General features: G+C 39.6%; 1 protein-coding gene and 1 pseudogene across 1 annotated transcript in view; both read right to left on the bottom strand.

The window, feature by feature from the left end:
- Positions 1-333: 333 nt before the first annotated feature.
- KLF8 (KLF transcription factor 8) overlaps positions 334-25,880 on the bottom strand; it is a 139,467-nt gene continuing 113,920 nt past the window's right edge. Inside the window, 1 exon segment of the mRNA XM_073889254.1 lies at positions 334-3,260. Coding sequence (XP_073745355.1) covers positions 3,079-3,260 — 182 coding nt within the window. The 3' untranslated portion in view covers positions 334-3,078.
- On the bottom strand, positions 8,383-10,906 carry LOC112808772 (tetratricopeptide repeat protein 14-like; annotated as a pseudogene).

Genomic DNA, 25,880 nt, shown 5'->3' with positions numbered 1-25,880 from the left:
GAGGCCTGCTGTGCTCTGGCCAGTGCCCCTTTTCCATGAAAAAGTCTCCCACCTGCACAGTGCATGGATTCTGTGCTGTGGCACCAGGAAAAGCAGTGATCTGGTTATCTCCCTTCTGCATGCATCATAGTCCCTTCTGGAAGAAAGGCTGTTTGTTGGTGCCTGCAGGGTCCTTTGTCCTTGGCGAGTCAATATACCCTCTAACAAATGTACTCCAAGAAGGAGAAAATCTCTCCCTGTGCATCCTTGGTGATCCCTACTCCACTTTGTGTGTGCTCCTTGGCCAGAGTCCTCCTTCTCTCCAAGAATGCACTCTACAACTCCACTCTGGTGAAAATCACACAGTTCCAAAAGCTCAGAAATTGAGCTACAATCACTGTTTGCAAAAAAACCTGTGCCACTCAGTTCTCCCAGCCTCCCAGTCTGTAGTCTGATACGTTTTCTTCTTGTGTGAACCTAATGCTGCATTCTCTCAACCTCACTCTCCTTCTTTCCCTTTTCTCTTTCTGTGGAAAGGGTTTCCTCCCCTCTGCAGTGTGGCATATTTTCTCTCCCCCAATTCATTTCCATGCACCTTGCACCTATCACCCTGTCTCCCTCCAACCATGGAAATCCTTTTTCGAATCCTCAGGTCAATTTCCTAGGTGTTCCAAGTCATCTGGCCTCATTACAGTGGTGTTTGAGGGAGGAGGAAAGCCCCGGGTGTCCCTACTTCTCCACCACGTTCACTCCCCACCCCCCATGGCTTCCACATCTAGACTATTGTAAATAATGTTGCAATAAGCATAGGGTGCATATATCTTTTTGAATTAGTGTTTTCTTTTTCTTTGGTTAAATACCCAACAGTAGAAGTATTGGATTATATGGTATTTCTATTTTTATTTTTTGAGGAACCTCCATACTGTTTTTCACAGAAGTTGTAATAATTCATATTCCCACCAACAGATCACAAGGATTCCTTTTTCTCCAAATCTTCACCAACACTTGTTATTGTTTGTTTGTTTGTTTTTATTTTAGCCATTCTAACTGGAGTAAGTGATATCTCATTGTGGTTTAGATTTACATTTCCCTGATGATTAATGATGTTGAACAACCTTTCATGTGTCTGTTGGCTATCTGTAAGTTTTCTTTAGATAAATGTCTATGCAATTTGCCTGCTATTTTTAGATTGGTTTGTTTGGTTTTTTTGGTGTTGAGTTGTATAAGTTCTATATATGTTTTGGATATTAACCTCTTATCAGGTATATCATTTGCAAATATATTCTCTCATTCAGTAGTTTGTCTTTTCTTTTGTTGATGGTTTCCTTTTCTACATAAAACGTTTTTATTTTGATGTAGTCCCAGTAGTTTATTTTTGCTTTTGTTTCCCTTGCCTCAGGAGACATATCTAAAAAAAAAAAATGTTGCTAAGTCCAATGGTCAGAGAAATTACTGTCATGCTCTCTTCTGTTTTTATGGCCTCAGGTCTTACATATAGTTATTTAATCAATTTTCACCTTTTTTTTTTTTTTTAGTATGGTGTTAGAAAGCGGTCATTTCATTCTTTTGCACGTTGCTGTCCAGTTTTCCCAAGCCATTTATTAAAATGACTGTCTTTTCCCCCATTGAATATTCTTTGTTAGATTAATTGACCATATAATCATGGGGATATTTTGGGGGGGTCCCTACTCTGTGTCATTGATCTATGTGTCTATTTTTGTACCTGAATCATCTTATTTTGATTACTGTGGACTTGTAGTATATTTTGAAATCTGATACTGTGATACTTCCTTGAGATATAATGTCACCTGTTCACCATACCCAGGTGCTCCAGTGGTGTCTCGTATGTTGGCTGCATGTACCCTACAGTTGTGGGTGAGCTTCATTTGCCTTTAATCCAGTCAGCTGCACTGGCACACTTTGCCTATTGTATGTGCACTGATCAGGGTTTGGTCCTTGTGCTGTTTAGGGGCTTGTTTAAGGCTGCTGTGTGTTTGTCACTGGGTTTTGTCAACAGTCATGCTACCTGCCTGGTCTCAGTCCATCTGTTGCAGTTTTGTGCATGTCAAACTGCAGGGCACTCTCCCTGTATTACCCCCTGAAAATCTGTCATTAGTCAGCTGGGCCTACAGTCAAAGCATATTTCTACCCCAAATCTGAATGCTGGGGCTACAGTCACAGTGATCAGCAGATACTCTGCACTGACAGCTATAAGCTCTGGTTTCTGGGACTGTGAACACACTGGTGTGTGACTATCTCTTCCTCTCTCCAGGGCAGGAGTCACTTTGGTGTGGCACCTAACCATGCCAGCATTGCTTATAAGGCGCTTCAGTGCAGGAGTCACTTTGCAGGGATGCCTGTTGAGTGGAGCAGATTGACTGGTGTGGATTCACAGGGGAACATGGGAGTGGAGCACACATTGCTAGCAAAATTGGTAGGAGAGTGTTTGAACTGGTTCTGGCTATTTATGTTTAGAGTGTTCTCAAGTGTCCAGCAACTTATGTTTGGGAACAGTAATAGAAATGGTGCCGACCAGCATTTTTGTTCTTGTATTAGTGTATTTTGTAGTGTACAAGTGTAATCTTGTATTAGTTTAAACATGCCTGCCTCTCCAGTACATGTTGTAAGTAAGATTAGTAAATAAATCTATTTTATGTATACCAGGGGCTCTACTAAAACTGCTGCTTCTATGCTGTGTGTCAACCTGGTTGTTATGCTAGCTCTTGAAGATTGGGATTCAGTTTTTTTGCTTTTTGTTTTTGTTTTTGTTTTTTGCCCTCTGGCTTTCCCAGATCTATGCCCATTGATTTTTTTTAAGTACCCAGAGTTAAGATCTGCTGATTATAAAAATTCTCAAAGTTAAGCCCCACTACTTTTCAAAGCCAAATGATATGGAGACTCATCTTCCCAGTTTGAGTTCCCCATGCCCTTGTTTGAGGTCTGATCCTCTGTTCTCTGTGTCTGTGGCATTTCTCCCATTTATGGTTCGTCTTGTCAGGGGTATGGTTCCTTACTGCATCTCAGGCCCTCTTACACTTCTTGATGTGGTTTTGTGTCTATGAAACTTTGGAAAGTCTATTCTAGTGCAGTCTATGCTGCTCACATGGTGTCATGGCGCCTGTGGTGCAGGGATAGGTGGTCAGAGCGAGAAAAGCTACGGTTGTAGTCTGTGCACCGGAAGGGCTTGATGCCTGTGTGCTTGCAAAAATGGCAGGTAAGTTCATCTGAACGAGCAAATTTCCAGGAGCAGCCATCCAAGGTACATTTATAAGGCTTCTCTCCTAAAAAGGGGAATATGACAAAATGAAGGGAATCAGAGAAGAAATGTTTGGATACTGGAAAGAGAACAGAGTATATAACCCTTTATCAAGGCTTCGGTCAAAACTTGTTGCAATCACTTTGAAGAAATGCTCTCTACCCTTACAGAAATACTAAAGAGAAGGCCAAGATGGCAGAGTGGAAACCAGGTAGGTGCTGGCTGAAACGGGCCTTTGCTTGACTTCTGGCTCTACTACATACTAGCTGGGTGACCTTAAATAAGTCACTTCTCCCTGATTTTCTCATCTCTAAAGGGGGATAAAAATACCTCAAAGGATGTTTGAAACATTTTTTAAAAAATCACAATAAACAATAAAACTTGGATCCAAACCCAGGTCTCTGACACTATACCACATTATAGTAACCATTACCTCTTCTAATAGCTCCTAATAAATACTCAAAAATAAAACCATACACACAGAGAGAATGTGATTCACTAGAATGGGCCTACCACTAAGGCTACAGGCCTTCTTCTCTGTAAGGTCAGACACTCAAGGGTATGGAATGGAGTTAGAAGATGCTCATCAAACTTTTTGAAATAGCTCTATGCTTGGTATCTTTAGGTCACATTAGGTTTATATATGAAATATGTCTGCTCCAGATAGAAAGGTAAATGAAAAGAAAAGCAATATAAAAAACATTAACACAGTATGACCTCATTATGTTGTACAGATCATACACCACATATGTATATACTCAGAATAAAGGCAATATCAATATACTTAAGTGTAAATTATGAGAAATGATTAACAGTGAATGAATATATGGAAAGTGAAGATGAGAGTAGTAGGAAAATAACTTCCTTTTTTCCCACTTTTCTGTATTGTTTGAATGTTTTAAAAATCATGCTATTGTATCTTATAATAAAAATTTTAAAATAGGCACAGGGAAATTGATGGTTGGAAGTTGGTGATGAAGTAGGAAGACCCTAGGCTCACCTTGTCCCATGAATGCAACTAGATAACTATCAAAACATCCTAAATACTCTAGAAATTTACCTGAAGACTGGCAGAAGAAAGTCCATAACTAAAGGTAGAGAAGAGGCCACACTGAAGAATGTAAGAAGTGAAAAGAGAGTTTGGGAGAGAAACCAATTGTGGCTGCTGTGGTGGAGAGGGATCCATGGCTATGGAGAAAGGCAAGAGTCAAGCTAACACACAGGGGAACACAAAGAGAAAAAAAATCCCCATAGCAGTTGGCTTAGAAAGCAAGAAGGATTGAATTTCATGAGCCTTGCATCCAGCAGGGCTTAAAACCTGGAGTTTTAAATGTCAGTGGGCTTTGATGGGATAGAACCTGGAGGGCACTGGGGCTGCTCCTAGAGAGAGGGCAGGCAAACGACCAATGGACATACAAATGGAAACAGCAACTGGAAGAGTGCCTAGGGCACAGAGTGGGGAGGTTATTCACTCATCTCAGAGCCTATCCCAGAGTGGTAGTATTTATGGAGAGATCCCTCTGGGAACGAAGGAACTGGTTGGTGCCATTTTCCTCCCCTGCCTCTCAGCATAAGCACAAGACCACCTGTGGGAACCAGCACAGTGCTTACACTCTCTACTTAACCAGCTTGCACCAGGCCCCGCCACCCCATGCTCTGGTGGAACCACCCCTCTGTCTAGCTTGCCTCCGTCCCAGCAGAGTGGACCCCTCCCCCAGAAGACTGCCTCAAAACCCTACTCACATTTTGTCTCCCATCTCATGAGTTTTGCAAAGACTCGGTTCCAGCAGCAGTGGTGACAGGTCTCATTTCACAAACAGTCCAGAGCACAGCTAGTTAAAAAACACTACATTCAGGCCATGGACCAAACATTCCCCACAACAGGTAAGAGAGCTTCTACAGACAATGGCCTGAAGGATATAATGGCCAGGACAAACAACAGAGCACAAACAGCACACAACGGAGACACTCTGGAAAGTGTGAGGACCTGGGGAACAGGGGACACCACAGAAGAGGGCACTACAGGACCTGTTCTTCATAAGGCCATTACCCTCAAGAACAGGAGACATAGCTGAATTTCCTAACACAGAGAAACAGACACAGAGACATAGACAAAATGAGAAGATAGAGAAATTTATCCCAAATGAAAGAACAGGAAAAGGCCACAGCCAGAGATCTAAGCAAAACAGATATAAGTAACATGCCTGATAGAGGATTTAAAGTAATGATCATAAGGATACTCACTGGGCTTAATAAAAGAGTGGAAGACATGAGTGAGACCCATAACACAGAGAACAGAGAGAAGGAATAACACAGTAGAGATAAAGGGCTCAATACATGAAATGAGAAACACACTTGATGGAATGAACAGCAGGCTGGAAGAAGCAGAGGAACAAAATAGTGACCTAGAATATAGAGTAATGGAAAGTAATCAAGCTGAACAAAAGAGAGCAAAAGGAATTATGCAAAATGAGAATAGACATAGAGAACTTAGTGACTAACTCATTCATATAATAGGAGTTCCCAGAAGAAGAAGAGAGAGAAAGGGGCAGAAAATTTATTTGAAGAAATAACAGCTGAAAAGTTCCCTAATCTAGAGAAAGAAACAGATATCCAGATCAAGGTGGCACAGGGAACTCCCATCAAAATTGATAAAGGCAGACCCACACCAAGACAAATAGTAATTAAATTAGCAAAATTTAGTTATAAAGAAACGCTTTTAAAGCAGCGAGACAAAAAAAGACAGTAAGTGTCAAGGGAAAACCCATAAGGCTTGCAGAAGATTTTTCAACAGAATCTTTGCAAGTCAGAAGGCATGATATATTCAAACTGCTGATGGGAAAAATCTGCAGACAAGGACACTATATCCAGGAAGGCTATCATTTAGAATAGAAGGAGAGATAAAGAGTTTCCCAGACAAAAACTAAAGAAGTTCCTGACCACTAAACTAACCGTGTAAGAGATATTAAAAGGGATAATTTGAGTGGAAAAGAGAGACCCAAAGTGACAGCCTGAAGGTAAGAAACACAAAAGCTATAACAATGAATATTTTTGTAAAAATGAGCCAACAAACTGACAAAATAAATGGATGTAAAATATGATAACATGTACCTAAATTGGGGAGGAAAGGAGTGAAAAATGGGTTCAAACTTAAATGACAATCAGCTTAATATAGGCTACTATATGCAGAAGATGTTATACACAAACCTAATGGTAACCATATGTCAAGACCCAGTGATAAGTTGGGGAAAGATAGCAGCGGAGTAGGAGGACCCTAGGCTCACCTCATCCCATGAACACAACCAGATAACTATTGAATCATCCTAAATATCCAGAAATAGACCTGAAGACTGACTTTTATTGTGGAGAAAAACTCCACAAATAAAGGGAGAGAAGAGGCCACATCAAAGAAGATAGGAAGTGTGGAGACATGGTTTAGGGCAGAAATGGATCCCAGGGGCTGTGGAGGGGAGGAACCATAGTTTCAGAGAGGGTGAGAGAGAGAGAGAGGAGCATGCAGGGGAACATGCAAGAGTGTTTCTCAAAGACACTGTCTTGGAAAAGGAGAGGGGCTGCAATTCATGAGTTCTTGCAATAGTGGAGCTTAAAGCATGGAGTTTTAAAGGACAGCAGGCTTGAATGATATAGAGCCGAGAAGGCACTGCACTGTTCCAGGAGAGTAGGCAGGCAAATAACCCAGAGAGAGCATGGAAACAGTGATCTGAAGAGTGCCTGAAGCACATGGGGAGGAGATAATTCACTCTTCTTGGAGTATGTCCCTGAAGCAGCATTCTCAGAGACATCTCTCTAGGAAAAAGGTGTTGGCTGATGCCATTTCCCTCCTTTGCCCCTCAGCATAAACAGAGCAACCTGTGGGAAGCAGTGCAGTACCAACACTGGCTGCCTAACTTTCATACACCAGGCCTCACACTCCTACACTTTGGTGGGACAGCCCTTCAGAGTCATGCTTGCCTGAGAGCCAGTGCAGCGAACCCCCACCCACCCAGAGCACCTGCACAAATCCCTGCCCACACCATGTTTCCTAACCAGAGATCTCTGCATGGCCTCCGTTCTGGTGGAAGTGGTGACAAGTCTCATTTCATAAGCAGACCAGAGCATACCAAGTTAAAACTCACCAGATTCAGGCCAGGGACCAAACATTTTTTCACAGTAGGCAAGAAGAGCCTGTACAGACATCTGACCTGAAGGATAGAGCAGCCAAAACTCAACAGCAGAATACATGCAACACACACCAGACACTCCTGAAGTGCCAGGCACTGGGCATTACATGACCAGAGAGAAACAGGAGACATAACTGGCTTTTGTAACACAGAGAAGGCAGAAATATTAGATAAAATGCAAAGACAGAGGAATTTATTTCAAATGAAGGAACAAGTTGAGGCCATGGGCAGAGATCTAGGTGAAACAGATATAAGTAATATGCCTGATGGAGAATTTACAGCAACAATCATAAGGATACACACTGAGCTTGAGAAAAGTATACAAGACATCAGTGAGACCCTCTACCACAGAGATAAAAGACTTAAAGAACCAATCAGAAATGAAATTAGATATAAACATGATGCAAGGGAGAAAAGGCTGGAAGAAGCAGTGGAACGAATTATAAACCTAGAATACAAAGTAATGGAAAGTAATTAAGGTGACCAAAAGAGTGAAGGAAGAATTATGCAACATGGGAATAGACATAGGGAAGTCAGTGACTCCATCAGACATAATGACATTTGTATTATAAGGAGGTAATTTCCCCTTATCAATCCCTTTTTAAAAAATCTTTTCTATTTTTCATTTTTTTCCAAGTGTTCAATGAACAAATTTAATTTTCTCTCAATCAGCAGGATAAGGTGGACCCAAAGAATTCTCATACACTATAATACCATGAGGAAGCAATACTTTTGAGAATTATCTTTAGGTGAAGTTTAAATCATCACAGTAAGAAATACCATACAGAAACATACACATGGAAAGCCTAAAAAATGAAGCTGTGAGGAGAACCACAACTGAAACAAATATACTTTGAGAATAGCTAAAAAGCATCTGCTTTCTGCAATCTCTACAAATAAAGTAGCTTTAGGAGTAGAGATTCTTCTGGACTAGAAGACCCAAAACTTTCATTAACAACCTTTTGTGTAATGGCGCTGAATCCCCTGGCATATTATTTTTTTGGCTTATTTCCTTTTTTTTCTCAAATGCAGCTATCTGATTAAATATATTGAGTAAATTCTGAGGTGATTTTTTTTTAACTCCACTTTCTGACTGCTCTTTGCTATTCAGGCCATCTGCTTCTGGAACCTCTGTTTTGATATCCTCTTCATAATTATCCTCTATTTCATATTCTCCTTGATTTTTATTTAACGGATATCTTTGCTCATGTCTACTAAAATCACGTGATCCTGAATAAGTGTATTTTTTATATTTTTCAACTGACTTACAGAGTAGTCTGAGCTTACTGGTGAAGTGGAATGCCTCACGGAACCTGGCTCCCACCTTCTATAGTGCTCTTTTCTTCCCTCTGTATCTTTTTCAAATCTTCTATAACTGTAAGTTTTCACTTTGTCCTCTGAATTCCTATAAAAGGAATCTGAGGAATCTCTTCTACTGGAAAAATATTTTTCTGATTTATATGGTTTTTCTGTTTTGCTACTACTTGCCTGAGTATAAAAATCTCTTGGATCTTCAGACCTACCTCCAAAATCATCCGGAATTTCAACTGAAGATGAAGAGAGAGGGCATCTATCTTTCTCTTTTACCTGTTTCTTTTGATATGGTAACCTGTCCTGCTTTTCCAGTAGTTTTTCCACTTCTTGTTTTTGGTTAAGAAAAGATGCTAAAGTATTGGTTGGAACTGGGAAGCACTCATCTTTCCTATTCTGATCTATCTGACTTGAGGAGGCCTTAGCTAAATGCTTTTTGGAACTTCGAGAAGACTCTGAATGGTTCCTCTTATGTTTCTTATGCCTTTTGTGACCAGAAGAGGAAAAGGATGATGATGAAGAATCAGATTCATCAGCAGAAGAAACACTTGAAGAGGAAGAAGTTGATTTTCTTCTTTTCTTCTTTAGCCTTTTCTCCTCTTTTAAGAGCTTATGCAACTTCTCTGCACTTGTTTCTATTTTCTTTGTTTTCTGCTTTTCTTCCTTTTCAGCTTGTTTTTCTCTGCATATATTTATGAAGCTTCTGCAAAGCACACTCTGCATCTTTTTTTTTTAAGATTTTATTTATTTATTTGAGAGAGAGAGAGAGAAACAGCATGACAGAGGAGAGGGCCAGAGGGAGAAGCAGGCTCCCCGCTGAGCTGGGAACCTGATGTGGGACTCGATCCCAGGACTCCGGGATCATGACCTGAGTTGAAGGCAGTCGCTTAACCAACTGAGCCACCTAGGCGCCCCCTCCGCATCTTTAAAAGTCTCATCCAAAGCCAAAGCTTTCTTGTAGTAACTTTCAGCATTTAAAAACTTTTCTTCTTCCTCTAACTGCCCTCCTCTTTCTACAAGTGTCTGGCAGAGGTATTTCCTTGCATTCCTATGAGTTGGACAGTTTTCCAATGCAAGCTCAAAATCTTCTATTGCTTTGTTCAGACTTCCTTTTGTTGCATATAATGCTCCACGAGCTACCAAAGCTTCCACATTTTGTTTGTCTATTTCCAAAGCCTTATTGTATTCATGCATAGCATCTACATGGCGTCCAACCTTAAAATAATCAACTCCAATCTTCACACATTTTAAAACCCAAGATGCAGACTGTTTCTTTCTTAATGCAGAAGCAAAATCATCTTCAGAGAAGTTTTTGCTTTGTAGGCCTCTCATTAAAGATGGTGGATTAGATTCATCTATTCCTAGTTTTCCTAGAAGGAATTCAACAACTCCTGGATTAACAAATCCCAAAGAACTCTGCATGATATTTTCATAGGATTCCAAAGAATTGCTATTTAGTTCAACACTTCTCCTGTAGTATAAAGGAAGCTCTTCAGAACTAATTACACCTAGTTTATTACCAGATAGATGTGGTGGAAGAGATGAGCTATATAGAGACACTGCAAGCTTTTCATGGTATCTGTCAATATCTTTGATTCCAGCTCAAATCATGTCACCAGTTTGGTAATATGATAAAGGATCCCTGTGATTACTGTGAGAAGGCACATCTCTTAACAGACAAAGAGCTGTGATTTCTAATGAGATATATCTCTTATGATGCCACTGCCTAAACAAATCAACACCATGAAAAACCCAAATTCCCAAATGGAATTATTTCTTCCAATCACTATATCACCAGGCCCAATATCTCAGAAAAAGAGCTCTCTCCAGTCCATACTAGGTATCTCCATGAACTGTTGTAAAGGTGGCATGATTGCATAACCACCTTCATTGTTTTCACTGACTTCAGAAGTTGCAGGTGCATCTGATTTCCAGGAAAGTGCAAAAAACAAATCCGCTTTTTTGGAAATGAATTTTTGTATTTCAATGTTGTCAACTCTCTTCTCTTTTCTGCCCTGTAACTGCTGCTGGGGCGGCGGGCCCTGGGCAGGCACGGCCACCGACCCTAGGAGGCTCCGGAAGTGAGGACTGTCCTGCTGTTCGCTCCGGAGCAGGGAGAGCAATGATGGCCCATGGTAGTTCAGTGACTGCCGCAGAAGGTCCCGGTCCATGGCTAGAGATTGCTGGACCCAAGGACAGGTGGGCTGCTAGCCCTCCCGTTCCGTACCCACTACTTCATCCTGATGGATGCGGAACGAGCCTGGAAGCCACCGGAAGCACACATCACAGACACTTACACAGTTGTCTCCTTCTATTTTTCATTTTTAGAGTCATATTCTGTCCCTTCATTGTAGTTAACCTTATTTTTGGTATATATATATAAGTTGTTCTCTCTTTAAAATTTTGGGATACAGTTTCTTCTAACTGACCAAAATATACCTTAAATCTCTAGTGTATGGCTTTCTTCCAGTCTTTTGCTTGATCACATACTCTCCCTTTTTTTCTTTAATTTCTCTTCTTCCTTTTTTCAACCAACTTATCAATTCCTTTTATAAAAACTTTTATAATTTTCATCATTACAGTCATATTCCATCCCTTCATCATATTTACCCTTATTTTTGTGCATGTATAAGCTTTTCTTTCTTTAAAATTTTGGGAGGCAATCTCTTCTAACAGACCCAAAATCTAGTGTGTGGCACTGATCTCTGCACCAGCCTGATCGTATCTAATCACATTCTTTTTTTTTCTTTTTCTTTTTCTTTTTTCTTTCTTTCCCCTTCTTTTCCCCTGGTTTAGGGTCTCTTCTGATTTGTTTAGTGTATATTTTTCTGGGGTCATTGTTACCCTGTTAGCATTTTGTCCTCTCATTCATCTACTCTCCTGTGGACAAAATGACAAGACAGAAAAAATCACCTCAAAAAAAAAAAAAAAAAAAAGAAGAACAAGAGGCCGTACCGACTGCTAGGGACTTAATAAATACGTACATTAGTAAGATGTCCGAACTAGAGTTCGGAATGATGATTATAAAGATACTAGCTGGGCTTGAAAAAAGCATGGAAGATACTAGAGAAACCCTTTCTGGAGAAATAAAAGAACTAAAATCTAAACAAGTTGAAATAAAAAAGGCTATTAATGAGGTGCAATTAAAAAATGGAGGTTCTAATTGATAGGATAAATGAGGCAGAAGAGAGAATTAGTGATATAGAAGACCAAATGATGGAGAATAAAGAAGCTATGAAAAAGAGAGATAAGGAACTACTGGATCACGAGGACAGAATTCGAGAGATAAGCAATACCATAAGACAAAACAATAGTAGAATAATTGGGATCCCAGAAGAAGAAGAAAAAGAGAGGGGGCAGAAGGTATATTGGAGCAAATTATAGCACAGAACTTCCTTAATTTGGGGAAAGAAACAGGCATCAAAATCCAGGAGGCACAGAGAACCCCCCTCAAAATCAATAAAAATAGGTCAACACCCTGATACCTAATAGTAAAACTTACGAGTCTCAGCGCCAAAGAGAAAATCCTGAAAGCAGCGAGGGACAAGAGGTCTGTAACCTACAATGGTAGAAACATTAGATTGGCAACAGACCTATCCACAGAGACGTGCCAGGTCAGAAAGGAGTGGCATGATATATTTAGAGCAGTAATGAGAAAAATATGCAGCCAAGAATATTATATCCAGCTAGGCTGTCACTGAAAATAGAATGAGAGATAAAAAGCTTCCAGGACAAACAAAAAGTAAAAGAATTTGCAAAGACGAAACCAACCCTACAAGAAATATTGAAAGGGGTCCTCTAGGCAAAGAGAGAGCCTAAAAGTAACATAGACCAGAAAGGAACACAGACAATATACAGTAACAGTCACCTTACAGGCAATACAATGGCACTAAATTCATATCTTTCAATAGTTACCCTGAGTGTAAATGAGCTAAATGCCCCAATCAAAAGACGCAGGCTATCAGATTGGATAAAAAAACAAGACCTGTCAATACGCTGCCTGCAAGAGACTCATTTTAGACCCAAAGACACCTGCAGATTGAAAGTGAGGGGGTGGAAAACAATTTACCATGCGAATGGACATCAAAAGAAAGCTGGGGTAGCAATCCTTATATCAGACCAATTAGATTTTAAACCAAAGACTATAATCAGAGATGAGGAAGGACACTATATCCTACTTAAAGGGTCTATCCAACAAGAAGATCTAACAATTGTAAATATCTATGACCCTAAAATGGGAGCAGCCAATTATATAAGGCAATTAATAACAAAATCAAAGAAACACATTGACAACAATACAATAATAGCAGTGGACTTTAACACCCCCCTGACTGAAATCGAGAGATCATATAAGCAAAAGATCAACAAGGAAATAAAGACTTTAAATGACACACTGGACTAAATGGACTTCACAGATATATTCAGAACATTCCAACCCAAAGCAACAGAATACACATTCTTCTCTAGTGCCCATATAACATTCTCCAGAATAGATCACATCCTAGGTCACAAATCAGGTCTCAACAGGTACCAAAAGATTGGGATCATTCTTTGTATATTTTCAGATCACAATGCTTTGAAACTAGAACTCAATCACAGAAGGAAAGTCAGAAAGTACTCAAATACATGGAGGCTAATGAGTATCCTAAGAAAGAATGAATGGGTCAACCAGGAAATTAAAGAAGAATTAAAAAAATTCATGGAAACGAATGAAAATGAAAACACAACTGTTCAAAACCTTTGGGATACAGCAAAGACAGTCCTAAGAGGAAAGTATATAGCAATATAAGCTTTTCTCAAGAATCAAGAAAGGTCTCAAACACACAACTTCACCCCACACCTAAAGGAGTTGGAGAAAGAACAGCAAATAAAGCCTAAACCCAGCAGGAGAAGAGAAATAATAAGGATCAGAGCAGAAATCAATGAAATAGAAACCAAAATAATAGTAGAACAGATCAACAAAACTAGCAGCTGGTTTTTTGAAAGAATTAATAAGATTGATGTAACCCTGTCCAGACTTATCAAAAAGAAAAGAGAAATGGAACTCACTCACATAAATAGAAAAATCCTGAATTCACCACCTAACCGTATACCTTAAAGACCTAGAGAAAAAGCAACAAATGATGCCTAAGCCATGCATTAGAAGAGAAATAATTAAAATTAGAGCAGCAAACAATGAAATAAAAACCAGAAACACAGTAGATCAGATCAACGAAACTAGAAGCTGGTTCTTTGAAAGAATTAATAAGATATATAAACCACTGGCCAGACTTATCCAAAAGAAAAGAGAAAGGATCCAAATTAATAAAATGATGAATGAATGGGGAGAGATAACAACTAACACCAAGGAAATAGAAACAAATATTAGAAATTATTATCAACAACTATATGCCAAGAAACTGAGCAATCTGAATGAAGTGGAGGCCTTCCTGGAAACCTCTAAGCTGCCAAGACTGAAACAGGTAGAAATTGACAACGTGAATAGGGCAATAAACAGTAATGAGATTGAAGCAGTGATCAAAAACCTCCCCCCCAAAAAAGATCACAGGGCCTGTTGGATTCCCTGGGGAATTCTACCAAACATTCAAAGAAGAAATAATATCTATTCTACTGAAGCTGTTTCAAAAAATAGAAACAGAAGGAAAACTTCCAAACTCATTCTATGAGGCCAGCATTACCTTAAATCCTCAAACTAGCAAAGACCCCATCAAAAAGGAGAATTTCGACTGATATCCCTGATGAATACGGATTCCAAAATCCTACACAAAATCCTAGCTAACAGGATCCAACAATACATTAAAAGGATCATCCACCACGACCATGTGGGATTTATCCCCAGGATGCAAGCGTGGTTCAACATTCCCAAATCAAACCATGTAATAGAACACATTAATAAGAGGAGGGAGAAGAAACATATGGTCATCTCAATTGATGCAGAAAAAGCATTTGACAAAATACAGCATCCTTTCCTGATTAAAACTCTTCAGAGTATAGGGATAGAGGGAACATTCCTCAAGTCCATAAAATCCATCTATGAAAAAGCCACAGTGAATATCATCCTCAATGGGGAAAAACTGAGAACTTTCCCTTAAGATCAGGAACACGTCAAGGACGCCCACTCTCGCCACTATTGTTCAACATAGTACTAGAAGTCCTAGCAACAGTAATCAGACAACAAAAAGAAATAAAAGGTATTCAAATTGGCAGAAAAGAAGTCAAACACTCTCTTTCCTCAGAGGACATAATACTTTATGTGGAAAACCCAAAAGACTCCACCCCCAAATTACTACAACTCACACAGCAATTCAGTAATGTGGCAGGATACACAATCAATGCACAGAAATCAGTTGCTCTCTTATACACTAACAACACAACTGTAGAAAGAGAAATTAGAGAAACGATTCCATTTACAATAGCACCAAAAACCATAAGATACCTCAGAATAAACCTAACCAAAGAGGTAAAGGATCTATACTCTAGGAACTACAGAACACTCATGAAAGAAATTGAAGAAGACACAAAAAGATGGAAAAATATTCCATGCTCATGGACCGGAAGAATAAACATTGTTAAAATGTGTATGCTACCCAGAGCAATCTATACCTTCACTGCCATCCCGATCAAAATTCCAATGACATTTTTCAAAGTGTTGGAACAAACAGTCCTAAAATTTGTATGGAATCAGAAAAGACCCCAAATCGCCAATGAAATGTTGAAAAAGAAATACAAAGCTGGGGGCATCACGTTGCCCGATTTCAAGCTATATTACAAAGCTGTGATCACCAAGACAGCATAGTACTGGTACAAAAACAGACATATAGGCCGGTGGAACAGAATAGAGAAGCCACATATGGACCCTCAACTCTATGGTCAAATAATCTTCGACAGAGCAGGAAAAAACACGCAATGGAAAAAAGAGAGTCTCTTCAGTAAATGGTGCTGGGAAAATTGGACAGCTACATGCAGAAGAATGAGACTCGACAATTCTCTAACACCATTCACAAAGATAAACTCAAGGTGGATGAAAGACGTCAATATGAGACAGGAATCCATCAAAATCCTAGAGGAAAACACAGGCAGTAACCTCTTTGACATTGACCACAGCAACTTCTTTCAAGATACATCTCCAAAAGCTAGTGAAACAAAAGCAAAAATGAACTTTTGGGACTTCATCAAGATAAAGAACTTCTGCACAGCAAAGGAAACAGTCAACAAAAGAAAGAGGCAACCCACAGAATGGGAGAAAATATTTGCAAATGACACTACAGATAAAGGGCTGGTACCCAAGATCTATAAAGAACTTCACAAACTCAACACCCAAAAAACAAATAATCAAGTCAAAAAGTGGGCAGAAGATATGAAAAGACACTTCTCTGAAGAAGACATACAAATGGCTAAGAGACACATGAAAAAATGTTCATCATCATTAGCCATCAGGGAAATTCAAATCAAAACCCCATTGAGATACCACCTTACACCAGTTAGAATGGCAAAACCGGACAGGGATAGAAACAACAAATGGACAGTTTGTGGAGAAAGGGGAACCCTCTTACACTGTTGGTGGGAATGCAAATTGGTACAGTCACTTTGGAAAACAGTGTGGAAGTGCCTCAAAATTTAAAAATAGAGCTACTATATGACCTAGCAATTGCACTCCTGGGTATTTACCCCAAAGACACAGATGTAGTGAAAAGAAGGTCCATATGCACCCCAATGTTCATAGCAGCAATGTCCGCAATAGTCAAACTGTGGAAAGAGCCGAGATGCCCTTCAACAGATGAACGGATAAAGATGTGGTCCATGTCTACAATGGAATATTACTCAGCCATTAGAAAGGATGAATACCCAATTTTTACATCAACATGGATGGGACTGGAGGAGATTATGCTAAGTGAAATAAGTCAAGCAGAAAAAGTCAATTATCATATGGTTTCACTTATCTGTGGAACATTAGGAATAGCAGGGAGGACATTAGGAGAAGGAAGGGAAATATGGCAGGGGGGAATTGGAGGGAGAGATGAACCATGAGAGACTATGGACTCTGAGAAACAAACAGGGTTTTAGAGGGAAGGGGTTTGGGGGTTGGGTTAGCCCAGTGATGGGTATTAAGGAGGGCATGTACTGCATGGAGCAGTGGTTTTTTTATGAAAACAATGGATCGTGGATCATCACATCAAAAACTAATGATGTGCAGTGTTGTCAGGCTACAGGTGGGTGAGACTGATTAAAGTTTGCATACAATTTGGAGGCGGAGCAAGATGGCAGAGTAGTAGGAGACCTGGATTTCGTTTGGTCTCAGGAATTCAGCTGAAAGGGGATCAAACCATTCTGAACACCTACGAACTCAACCAGGATCGAAGAAGAAAGTAGCAACTCTCTGAATAGAGAAGAGACCACTTACTGTAAGGTAGTACGTGCGGAGAACTGAACCCGAGGCAATATTTGGGAGGATAGACGACGGGGGAGGGGGCTTCTGTCGGCCGCTTCTGGCAAGTGATAGAGCCGCAGAGCACAAAATTGGAGCTTTTAGAGGTCAGCTCCGCTGAGGGATGTGGCTCCAGTAGCTAAGCTGGGGGTGGAACCCTCCTGGCACAGTGTGGTCTCAGGACCCTTGGGGTCACAGAAAGTCCAGGTGAGCCTGAGTGCGGCAGAGCTCCCAGGTGTCACAGCGGGGAAGCCAGCTGTAGAGACAGAGCTGAGGCGCGGGCTCTCATCTCGGGGTTGCCATAAACTGGCGGCCCAGTCGAGCTACTGCTCCTCGAGCAGGGACCCAACAAGCAGCAGAGCTGGGGAGACTCCCCTTCCTCCCCCGGGAGGAGTGGCGCGGGAGCGCACCGCAGGGATCTGCTGGGTTTGGAGACTCCACAGGGGGTCGGGTGCCAGAGATAGAAATACTCGGTCACAGGTCAGGTGAGCACGGAGTGCGGCTGGAGACCGGGGAGCCGGGAGTGACTGACTGATTTCTATGGGGGTGCACTGAGGAGCGGGGCCCCGAGTTCTTGGCTTCTCCCGACGGATATTGGGAGGCCACCATTTTCACTCTCATCCTCCAAAGCTGTACGGAGAGGTTGCAGGGAACAAAAGCTCCTGAAAGCAAACCCCAGCAGATTGCTTAGTCCCGACCAACAAGGGCGGGTCAATTCCTCCTCCGGCAAAGACATTTAGGTACCACGGCAACAAGCCCCTCCCCGAGAAGATCAGCATGAACAGCCAGCCAAGACCAAGTTTACTGATCAAGGAGAACGGGAGAATTCCAGCGCTAGGGGAATACTGCACATAGAATTCATGGCTTTTTTACCATGATTCATTAGTTTTTCAAAGTTAATTTTTTTAATTGTTTTTTTTTGAATTTTTCTTTTTCCCTTTTTAAACCAACATCTTATCAATCACTTTTGTAAAAGAAAAAATTTATTTTTCGTTTTTAGAGTCATATTCTATCCCTTCATAGTAGTTACCCTTATTTTGGCATATATATATATTATATAAGTTGTTCTCTCTTTAAAATTTTGAGATAAATTTTCTTCTAACAGATCAAAATATACCTTAATCACTAGTGTATGGATTTGTTCTAGTCTCCTGCCTGATCACATTCTCTCCCTTTTTTTTAATCTTCTTCTTTCTTTTTTCAAACAACTTCTTATCAATTCCTTTTATAAAATCTTTTATAATTTTCATCTTTACAGTCATCTTCCATCACTTCATTGTATCAACCCTTATTTTGTACCTATATAAGTCTTTCTTTCTTTAAAATTTTAGGAGGCACTTTCCTCTAACAGACCAAAATACACCCAAAATCTAGTGTGTGGCACTGATCTATGCACTAACCTGATCATATTTGATCATATTCTGTTTTTTTTGTTTTGTTCTGTTTTTGTATGCTTTTATCTCTTTCTTTTTCTTTTTTTTTCTCTTTCTTTCCCTTTCTTTCCCCCTGGTTCCAGGTCTTTTCTGGTTTGTTTAGAGATATTTGTTGGGGACGTTGTTAACCTGTTAGCATTTTGTTCTCTCATTCATCTATTCTCCTCTGGATAAAATGACAATATGAAAAAAATCACCTCAGCAAAAAGAACAAGAGGTAGTACCGTCTGCCAGGGACCTACTCAATACGGACATTAGTACGATGTCAGACCTTGAGTGCAGAATCATGATTTTAAAGATAGTAGCTGGGCTTGAAAAAAGCATGGAAGTTATTAGAGACACCCTTCTGGAGAAATAAAAGAACAAAAATCTAACCAAATCGAAATCAAAAGACTATTAATGAGGTGCAATAAAAAATGGGGGCACTAACTGCTAGGATATATGAGGCAGAAGAGAGAATTAGTGATACAGAAGAACAAATTATGGAAAATAAAGAAGCTGAGAAAAAGAGAGATAAAAAACTACTGGATCACGAGGGCAGAATTTGAGAGATAAGTGATACGATAAGACAAAACCACATTAGAATAATTGGGATCCCAGAAGAAGAAGAAAGAGAGAGAGGGGCAGAAGGTATATTGGAGCAAATTATAGAAGAGAACTTCCCTAATGTGGGGAAGGAAACAGGCATCAATATCCAGGAGTCACAGAGAACCCCTCTCAAAATCAATAAAAGTGGGTCAACACCCCGACATCTAATAGTAAAACTTACGAGTCTCAGAGACAAAGAGAAAATCTTGAAAGAAGCTCGGGATAAGAGATATGTAACCTATAATGGTAGAAACATTAGACTGGCAACGGACCTATCCACAGAGACCTGGCAGTCCAGAAAGGACTGGCATGATATATTCAGAGCACTAAATGAGAAAAATATGCAGCCAAGAATACTATATCCAGCTAGGCTGTCACTGAAAATAGAAGGAGAAATAAAAAGCTTCCAGGACAAACAAAAACTAAAGGAACTTGCAAACACGCATCCAGCCCTCCAAGAAATATTGAAAGGGGTCCTCTAAGCAAATAGAGAGCCTAAAAGCAGCATAGACCAGAAAGGAACACAGAAAATATACAGTAACAGTCACCTTACAGGCAATAAAATGGCACTAAATTCATATCTTTCAATAGTTACCCTGAATGTAAATGGGCTAAATGCCCCAATCAAAAGACACAGGCTATCAGATTGCATAAAAAAACAAGACCCATCGATATGCTCTCTGCAAGAGACACATTTTACCCAAAGGCACCCCCAGATTGAAAGTGAGGGGGTGGAAAATCATTTACCATGTTAATGGACACCAAAAGAAAGCTGGGGTGGCAATCCTTATATCAGACAAATTAGATTTTAAAACAAAGACTGTATTAAGAGATGAGGATGGACACTATATCCTACTTAAAGGGTCTATCCAACAAGAAGATCTAACAGTTGTAAAAATCTATGCCCCTAACATGGGAGCAGCCAATTATATAAGGCAATTAATAACAAAAGCAAAGAAACACATTGACAACAATACAATAATAGTGGGGTCTTTAACACCCCCTGATTGAAATGGACAGATCATCTAAGCAAAAAATCAACAAAGAAATAAAGACTTTAAATGACACACTGGACCAAATGGACTTCACAGATATATTCAGAACATTCCATCCCAAAGCAATAGAATGCACATTCTTCTCTAGTGCACATGGAACATTCTCCAGAATAGATCACATCCTATGTCACAAACCAGGTCTCAATCGGTACCGAAAGATTAGGATTATTCCCTGCATATTTTGAGACCACAATGCTTTGAAACTAGAACTCAATCATAAGAGGACAGTTGGAAAGAACTCAAATACATGGAGGCTAAAAAGCATCCTACTAAAGAATGATTGGGTCAACCAGGAAATTAAAGAAGAATTAAAAAAATTCATGGAAACCAATGAAAATGAAAACATAATGGTTCAAAATCTTTGGGATACAGCAAAGGGAGTCCTAAGAGGAAGGTATTTAGCAATACAAGCCTTTCTCAAGAAACAAGAAAGGTCTCAAATACACAACCTAACCCTACACCTAAAGGAGCTGGAGAAAGAACAGCAAATAAAGCCTAAACCCAGCAGGAGAAGCGAAATAATAAAGATCAGAACAGAAGTCAATGAACTAGAAACCAAAAGAACAGTAGAACAGATCAACGAAACTAGGAGCTGGTTATTTGAAAGAATTAAAAAAATTGATAAACCCCTGACCAGACTTATCAAAAAGAAAAGAGAAATGAACCAAATCAACAAAATCATGAATGAAAGAGGAGAGATCACAACCAACATCATAGAAATACAAACAATTATAAGAACATATTATGAGCAACTCTATGCCAGCAAATTAGATAACCTGGAAGAAATGGATGCATTCCTAGAGATGTATCAACTACCAAAATTGAACCAGGAAGAAATAGAAAACCTGAACAGACCTATAACCCCTAAGGAAATTGAAGCAGCCATCAAAAATCTCCCAACAAACAAAAGCCCAGGGCCAGATGGCTTCCCAGGGGAATTCTACCAAACATTTCAAGAAGAATTAATACCTATTTTCCTGAAACTGTTCCAAAAAATAGAAATGGAAGGAAAACTTCCAAACTCATTTTATGAGGCCACCATTACCTTGATCTCCAAACCAGACAAAGACCCCATCAAAAAGGAGAATTATAGACCAATATCCTTGATGAACATGGATGCAAAAATTCTCACCAAAATACTAGCCAATAGGATCCAACAGTAGATTAAAAGGATTATTCACCATGACGAAGTGGGATTTATCCCTGGGCTGCAAGGCTGGTTCAACATCCGCAAATCAATCAACGTGATACAATACATTAACAAAAGAAAGAACAGGAATCATATGATCCTTTCAATAGATGCAGAAAAAGGATTTGACAAAGGACAGCATCCTTTCTTGATCAAAGCTCTTCAGAGTATAGAGATAGAGGGTACATATCTCAACATCATAAAAGCCATCTATGAAAAACCTACAGTGAATATCATTCTCAATGGGGAAAAGCTGAGAGCTTATCCCCTAAGGTCAGGAACACGGCAGGGATGTCCACTATCACCACTGCGATTCAACATATTATTAGAAGTACTAGCCACAGCAATCAGAGAACAAAAAGAAATCAAAGGCATCCAAATCGGCAGAGAGGAAGTCAAACTCTCACTCTTTGCAGATGATATGATTCTTTATGTGGAAAACCCAAAAGACTCCACCTGAAAACTGATACAACTCATACAGGAATTCAGTGAAGTGGCAGGATATAAAATCAATGCACAGAAATCAGTGGCATTCCTATACACCAACAACAAGACAGAAGAGAGAAAAATTAAGGAGTCGATCCCATTTACAATTGCACCCAAAACCATAAGATACCTAGGAATAAATTTAACCAAAGAGGCAAAGGATCTGTACTCAGAAAACTATAAAATACTCATGAAAGAAATTGAGGAAGACACAAAGAAATGGAAAAACGTTCCATGCTCATGGATTGGAAGAACAAACATTGTGAAGATGTCAATGCTACCCAGAGCAATCTACACATTCAATGAAATCCCCATCAAAATACCATCCACTTTTTTCAAAGAAATGGAACAAATAATCCTAAAATGTGTATGGAACCAGAAGAGACCCCGAATAGCCAGAGGAATGTTGAAAAAGAAAAGAAAGCTGGTGGTATCACAATTCCGGAATTCCAGCTCTATTACAAAGCTGTCATCATCAAGACAGTATGGTACTGGTACAAAAACAGACACATAGTTCATGGAACAGAATAGAGAGCCCAGAATGTACCCTCAACTCTATGGTCAACTAATCTTTGACAAAGTAGGAAAGAATTTCCAATGGAAGAAAGACAGTCTCTTCAACAAATGGTGTTGGGAAAATTGGAAAGCCATATGCAGAAGAATGAAACTGGACCATTTCCTTACACCACACACAAAAATAGATTCCAAATGGTTGAAAGACCTAAACGTGAGACAGGAGTCCATCAAAATCCTAAAGGAGAACACAGGTAGCAACCTCTTCAACCTCAGCCGCAGCAACTTCTTCCTAGAAAGATCTCCAAAGGCAAGGGAAGCAAGGGCAAAAATGAACTATTGGGACTTCGTCAAGGTAAAATCTTTTGCAGAGCAAAAGAAACAGTCAAGAATAACAAAAAACAACCGACAGAATTGGAGAAAATATTTGTAAATGACATATCAGATAAAGGGCTAATATCCAAAATCTATAAAGAACTTATCAAACTCAACACCCAAAGAACAAATAATCCAATCAAGAAATGGGCAGAAGACATGAACAGACATTTTTCCAAAGAAGACATCCAAATGGCCAACAGGCACATGAAAAAGTGCTCAACATCGCTCGGCATCAGGGGAATCCAAATCAAAACCTCAATGAGATACCACCTCACACCAGTCAGAATGGCTAAAATTAACAAGTCAGGAAACGACAGATGTTGGCGGGGATGCGGAGAAAGGGGAACCCTCCTATACTTTTGGTGGGAATGCAAGCTGGTGCAACCACTCTGTTAAACATTATGGAGGTTCCTCAAACAGTTGAAAATAGAGCTGCCATACGATCCAGCAATTGCACTACAATTTACCACAAAGATGCAAGTGTAGGGATCCGAAGGGGTATGTGCACCCCAATGTTTATAGCAGCAGTGTTCACAAGAGCCAAACTGTGGAAAGAGCCAAGATGTCCATCGACAGATGAATGGATAGAGAAGAAGTGGTATATATACACAATGGAATATTATGCAGCCATCAAAAGAATGAAATCTTGCCATTTGCAACGACGTGGATGGAACTGGAGGGTGTTATGCTGAGTGAAATAAGTCAGTCAGAGAAAGATATGTATCATATGATTTCACTGATATGAGGAATTCTTAATCTCAGGAAACAATCTGAGGGTTGCTGGAGTGGTGGGAGGGTAGGAGGGATGGTGTGGCTGGGTGATAGGCATTGGGGAGGGTATGTGCTATGGTGAGTGCTGTGAATTGTGCAAGACTGTTGAATCACAGATTTGTACCTCTGAAACAAATAATGCAATATATGTTAAGATAAAAAGAAGAAGAAGATAGCAGGAGGGGAGGAATGAAGGGGAGTAAATTGGAGGGGGAGACTTACCATGAAAGACAATGGACTCTGAAAAACAAACCGAGGGTTCTAGAGGGGAGGGGGGTAGGGGGATGTTTTAGCCTGGTATGGGTATTAAATAGGGCACGTTCTGCGTGGAGCACTGGGTGTTATGCACAAACAATGAATCATGAAACACTACACCAAAAACTAATGATGTAATGTATGGTGATTAACATAACAATAAAAAAACTAATGATGTATTGTATGGTGACTAACGTAAGAAAATTTAAAAAAAAAGGAAAGGAAAGAGAAATGACCCAAATAATCAAAATCATGAAGGAAAGAGGAGAATTCACAACCAACATCAAAGATATACAAGCAATTATAAGAATATATTATGATCAACTATATGCCAGCAAATTAGATAATTTGGAAGAAATGGAAGCATTCCTAGAGATGTATCAACTACCAAAACTGAACCAGGAACAAATAGAAAACCTGAACAGACCTATAACCACTAAGGTAATTAAAGCAGCCATCAAAAATCTCCCAACAAACAAAAGCCCAGGGACAGATGGCTTCCCAGGGTAATTCTACCAAACATTTAAAGAAGAATTAATACCTATTCTTCTGAAACTGCTCAAAAAAATAGAAATGGAAGGAAAACTTCCAAACTCATTTTATGAGGCTAGCATTACCTTGATCCCCAAATCAGACAAAGACCCCATCAAAAAAGGAGAAGTTACAGACCAATATCCCTGATGAGCATGGATGCAACAATTCTCACCAAATACTAGCCAATAGGATCCAACTGTACATGAAAATTATTATTCACCACCACCAAGTGGGATTTATTCCTTGGCTGCAAGGTTGGTTCAACATCGGCAAATCAATCAATGTGTTACAATACATTAATAAAGGAAAAAACAAGAACCATATGATCCTCTCAATAGATGCCAAAAAAGCAGTTGACAAAGTACAGAATAGTTTCTTGATTAAAACTCTTCAGAGTGTAGGGATAGAGAATACATATGTCAATATCATAAAAGCCATCTATGAAAAACCTACAGCAAATATCATTCTCAATGGGGAAAAACTGAGAGTTTTCCCCTAAGGTCAGGAACATGGCAAGGATATCAACTATCACCGTGGCTATTCAACATAGTACTAAAAGTCCTAGCCACAGCAATCAGAGAACAAAAAGAAGTAAAAAGCATCCGAATCAGGAAAGAAGAAGTGAAACTCCCACTCTTTGTAGATGATTTGATACCTTATGTAGAAAAGCCAAGACTCCACCCCAAAACTGCTAGAACTCATACAGGAATTCAGTAAAGTGTCAGGATATAAAAATCAATGCATAAATTAGTTGCATTTATATACACCAACAGCAAGACAGAAGAAACAGAAATTAAGGAGTCGATCCCATTTACAATTGCACCCAAAACCATAACATACCTAGGAAAAAATCTAATCAAAGAGGCAAAGAATCTGTAGTCAGAAAAGTATAAAATACTCATGAAAGAAATTGAGGACGACACAAAGAAATGGAAAAATGTTCCATGATCATGGAATGGAAGAACAAATATTGTGAAAATGTCAATGCTACCTAGAGCAATCTACATATTTAAATCAATCCTTATCAAAATACCATTAACTGTTTTCAAAGAAATGGAACAAATAATCCTAAAATTTATATGGAACCAGAAAAGACCCTGAACAGCAGAATGTTGAATAAGAAAAACAAAGCTGGTGGTGCACAATTCTGGACTTCAAACTCTATTACAAAGCTGTCATCATCAAGACAGTATGGTACTGTCAGAAAAACAGACACATAGATCAATGGAACAGAATAGAGAGCCCAGAAATGGACCCTCAACTCTATGGTCAACTAATCTTCAACAAAGCAGAGAAGAATGTCCAATGGCAAAAGACAGTCTCTTCAACAAATGGTGTTGGGAGAATTGGAAAGCCACATGCAGAAGAATGAAACTGGACCATTTCCCTACACCATGCACAAAAATAGACTCAAAACGGATGAAAGACCTAAATGTGAGACAGGAGTCCATCAAAATCCTAAAGGAGAACACAGGCAGCATCCTCTTCGACCGCAGCCACAGCAAATTCTTCCTAGAAACATCGCA

The sequence above is a fragment of the Callorhinus ursinus genome, unplaced genomic scaffold, assembly GCF_003265705.2.
Source record: "Callorhinus ursinus isolate GAN/ISIS: 27379988/994484 unplaced genomic scaffold, GSC_fseal_2.0 scaffold104, whole genome shotgun sequence".
Lineage (NCBI taxonomy): Eukaryota > Metazoa > Chordata > Mammalia > Carnivora > Otariidae > Callorhinus > Callorhinus ursinus.
The sequence above is the reverse complement of the archived record's forward strand: the minus strand, read 5'-3'. Positions and strand labels throughout refer to the sequence as shown.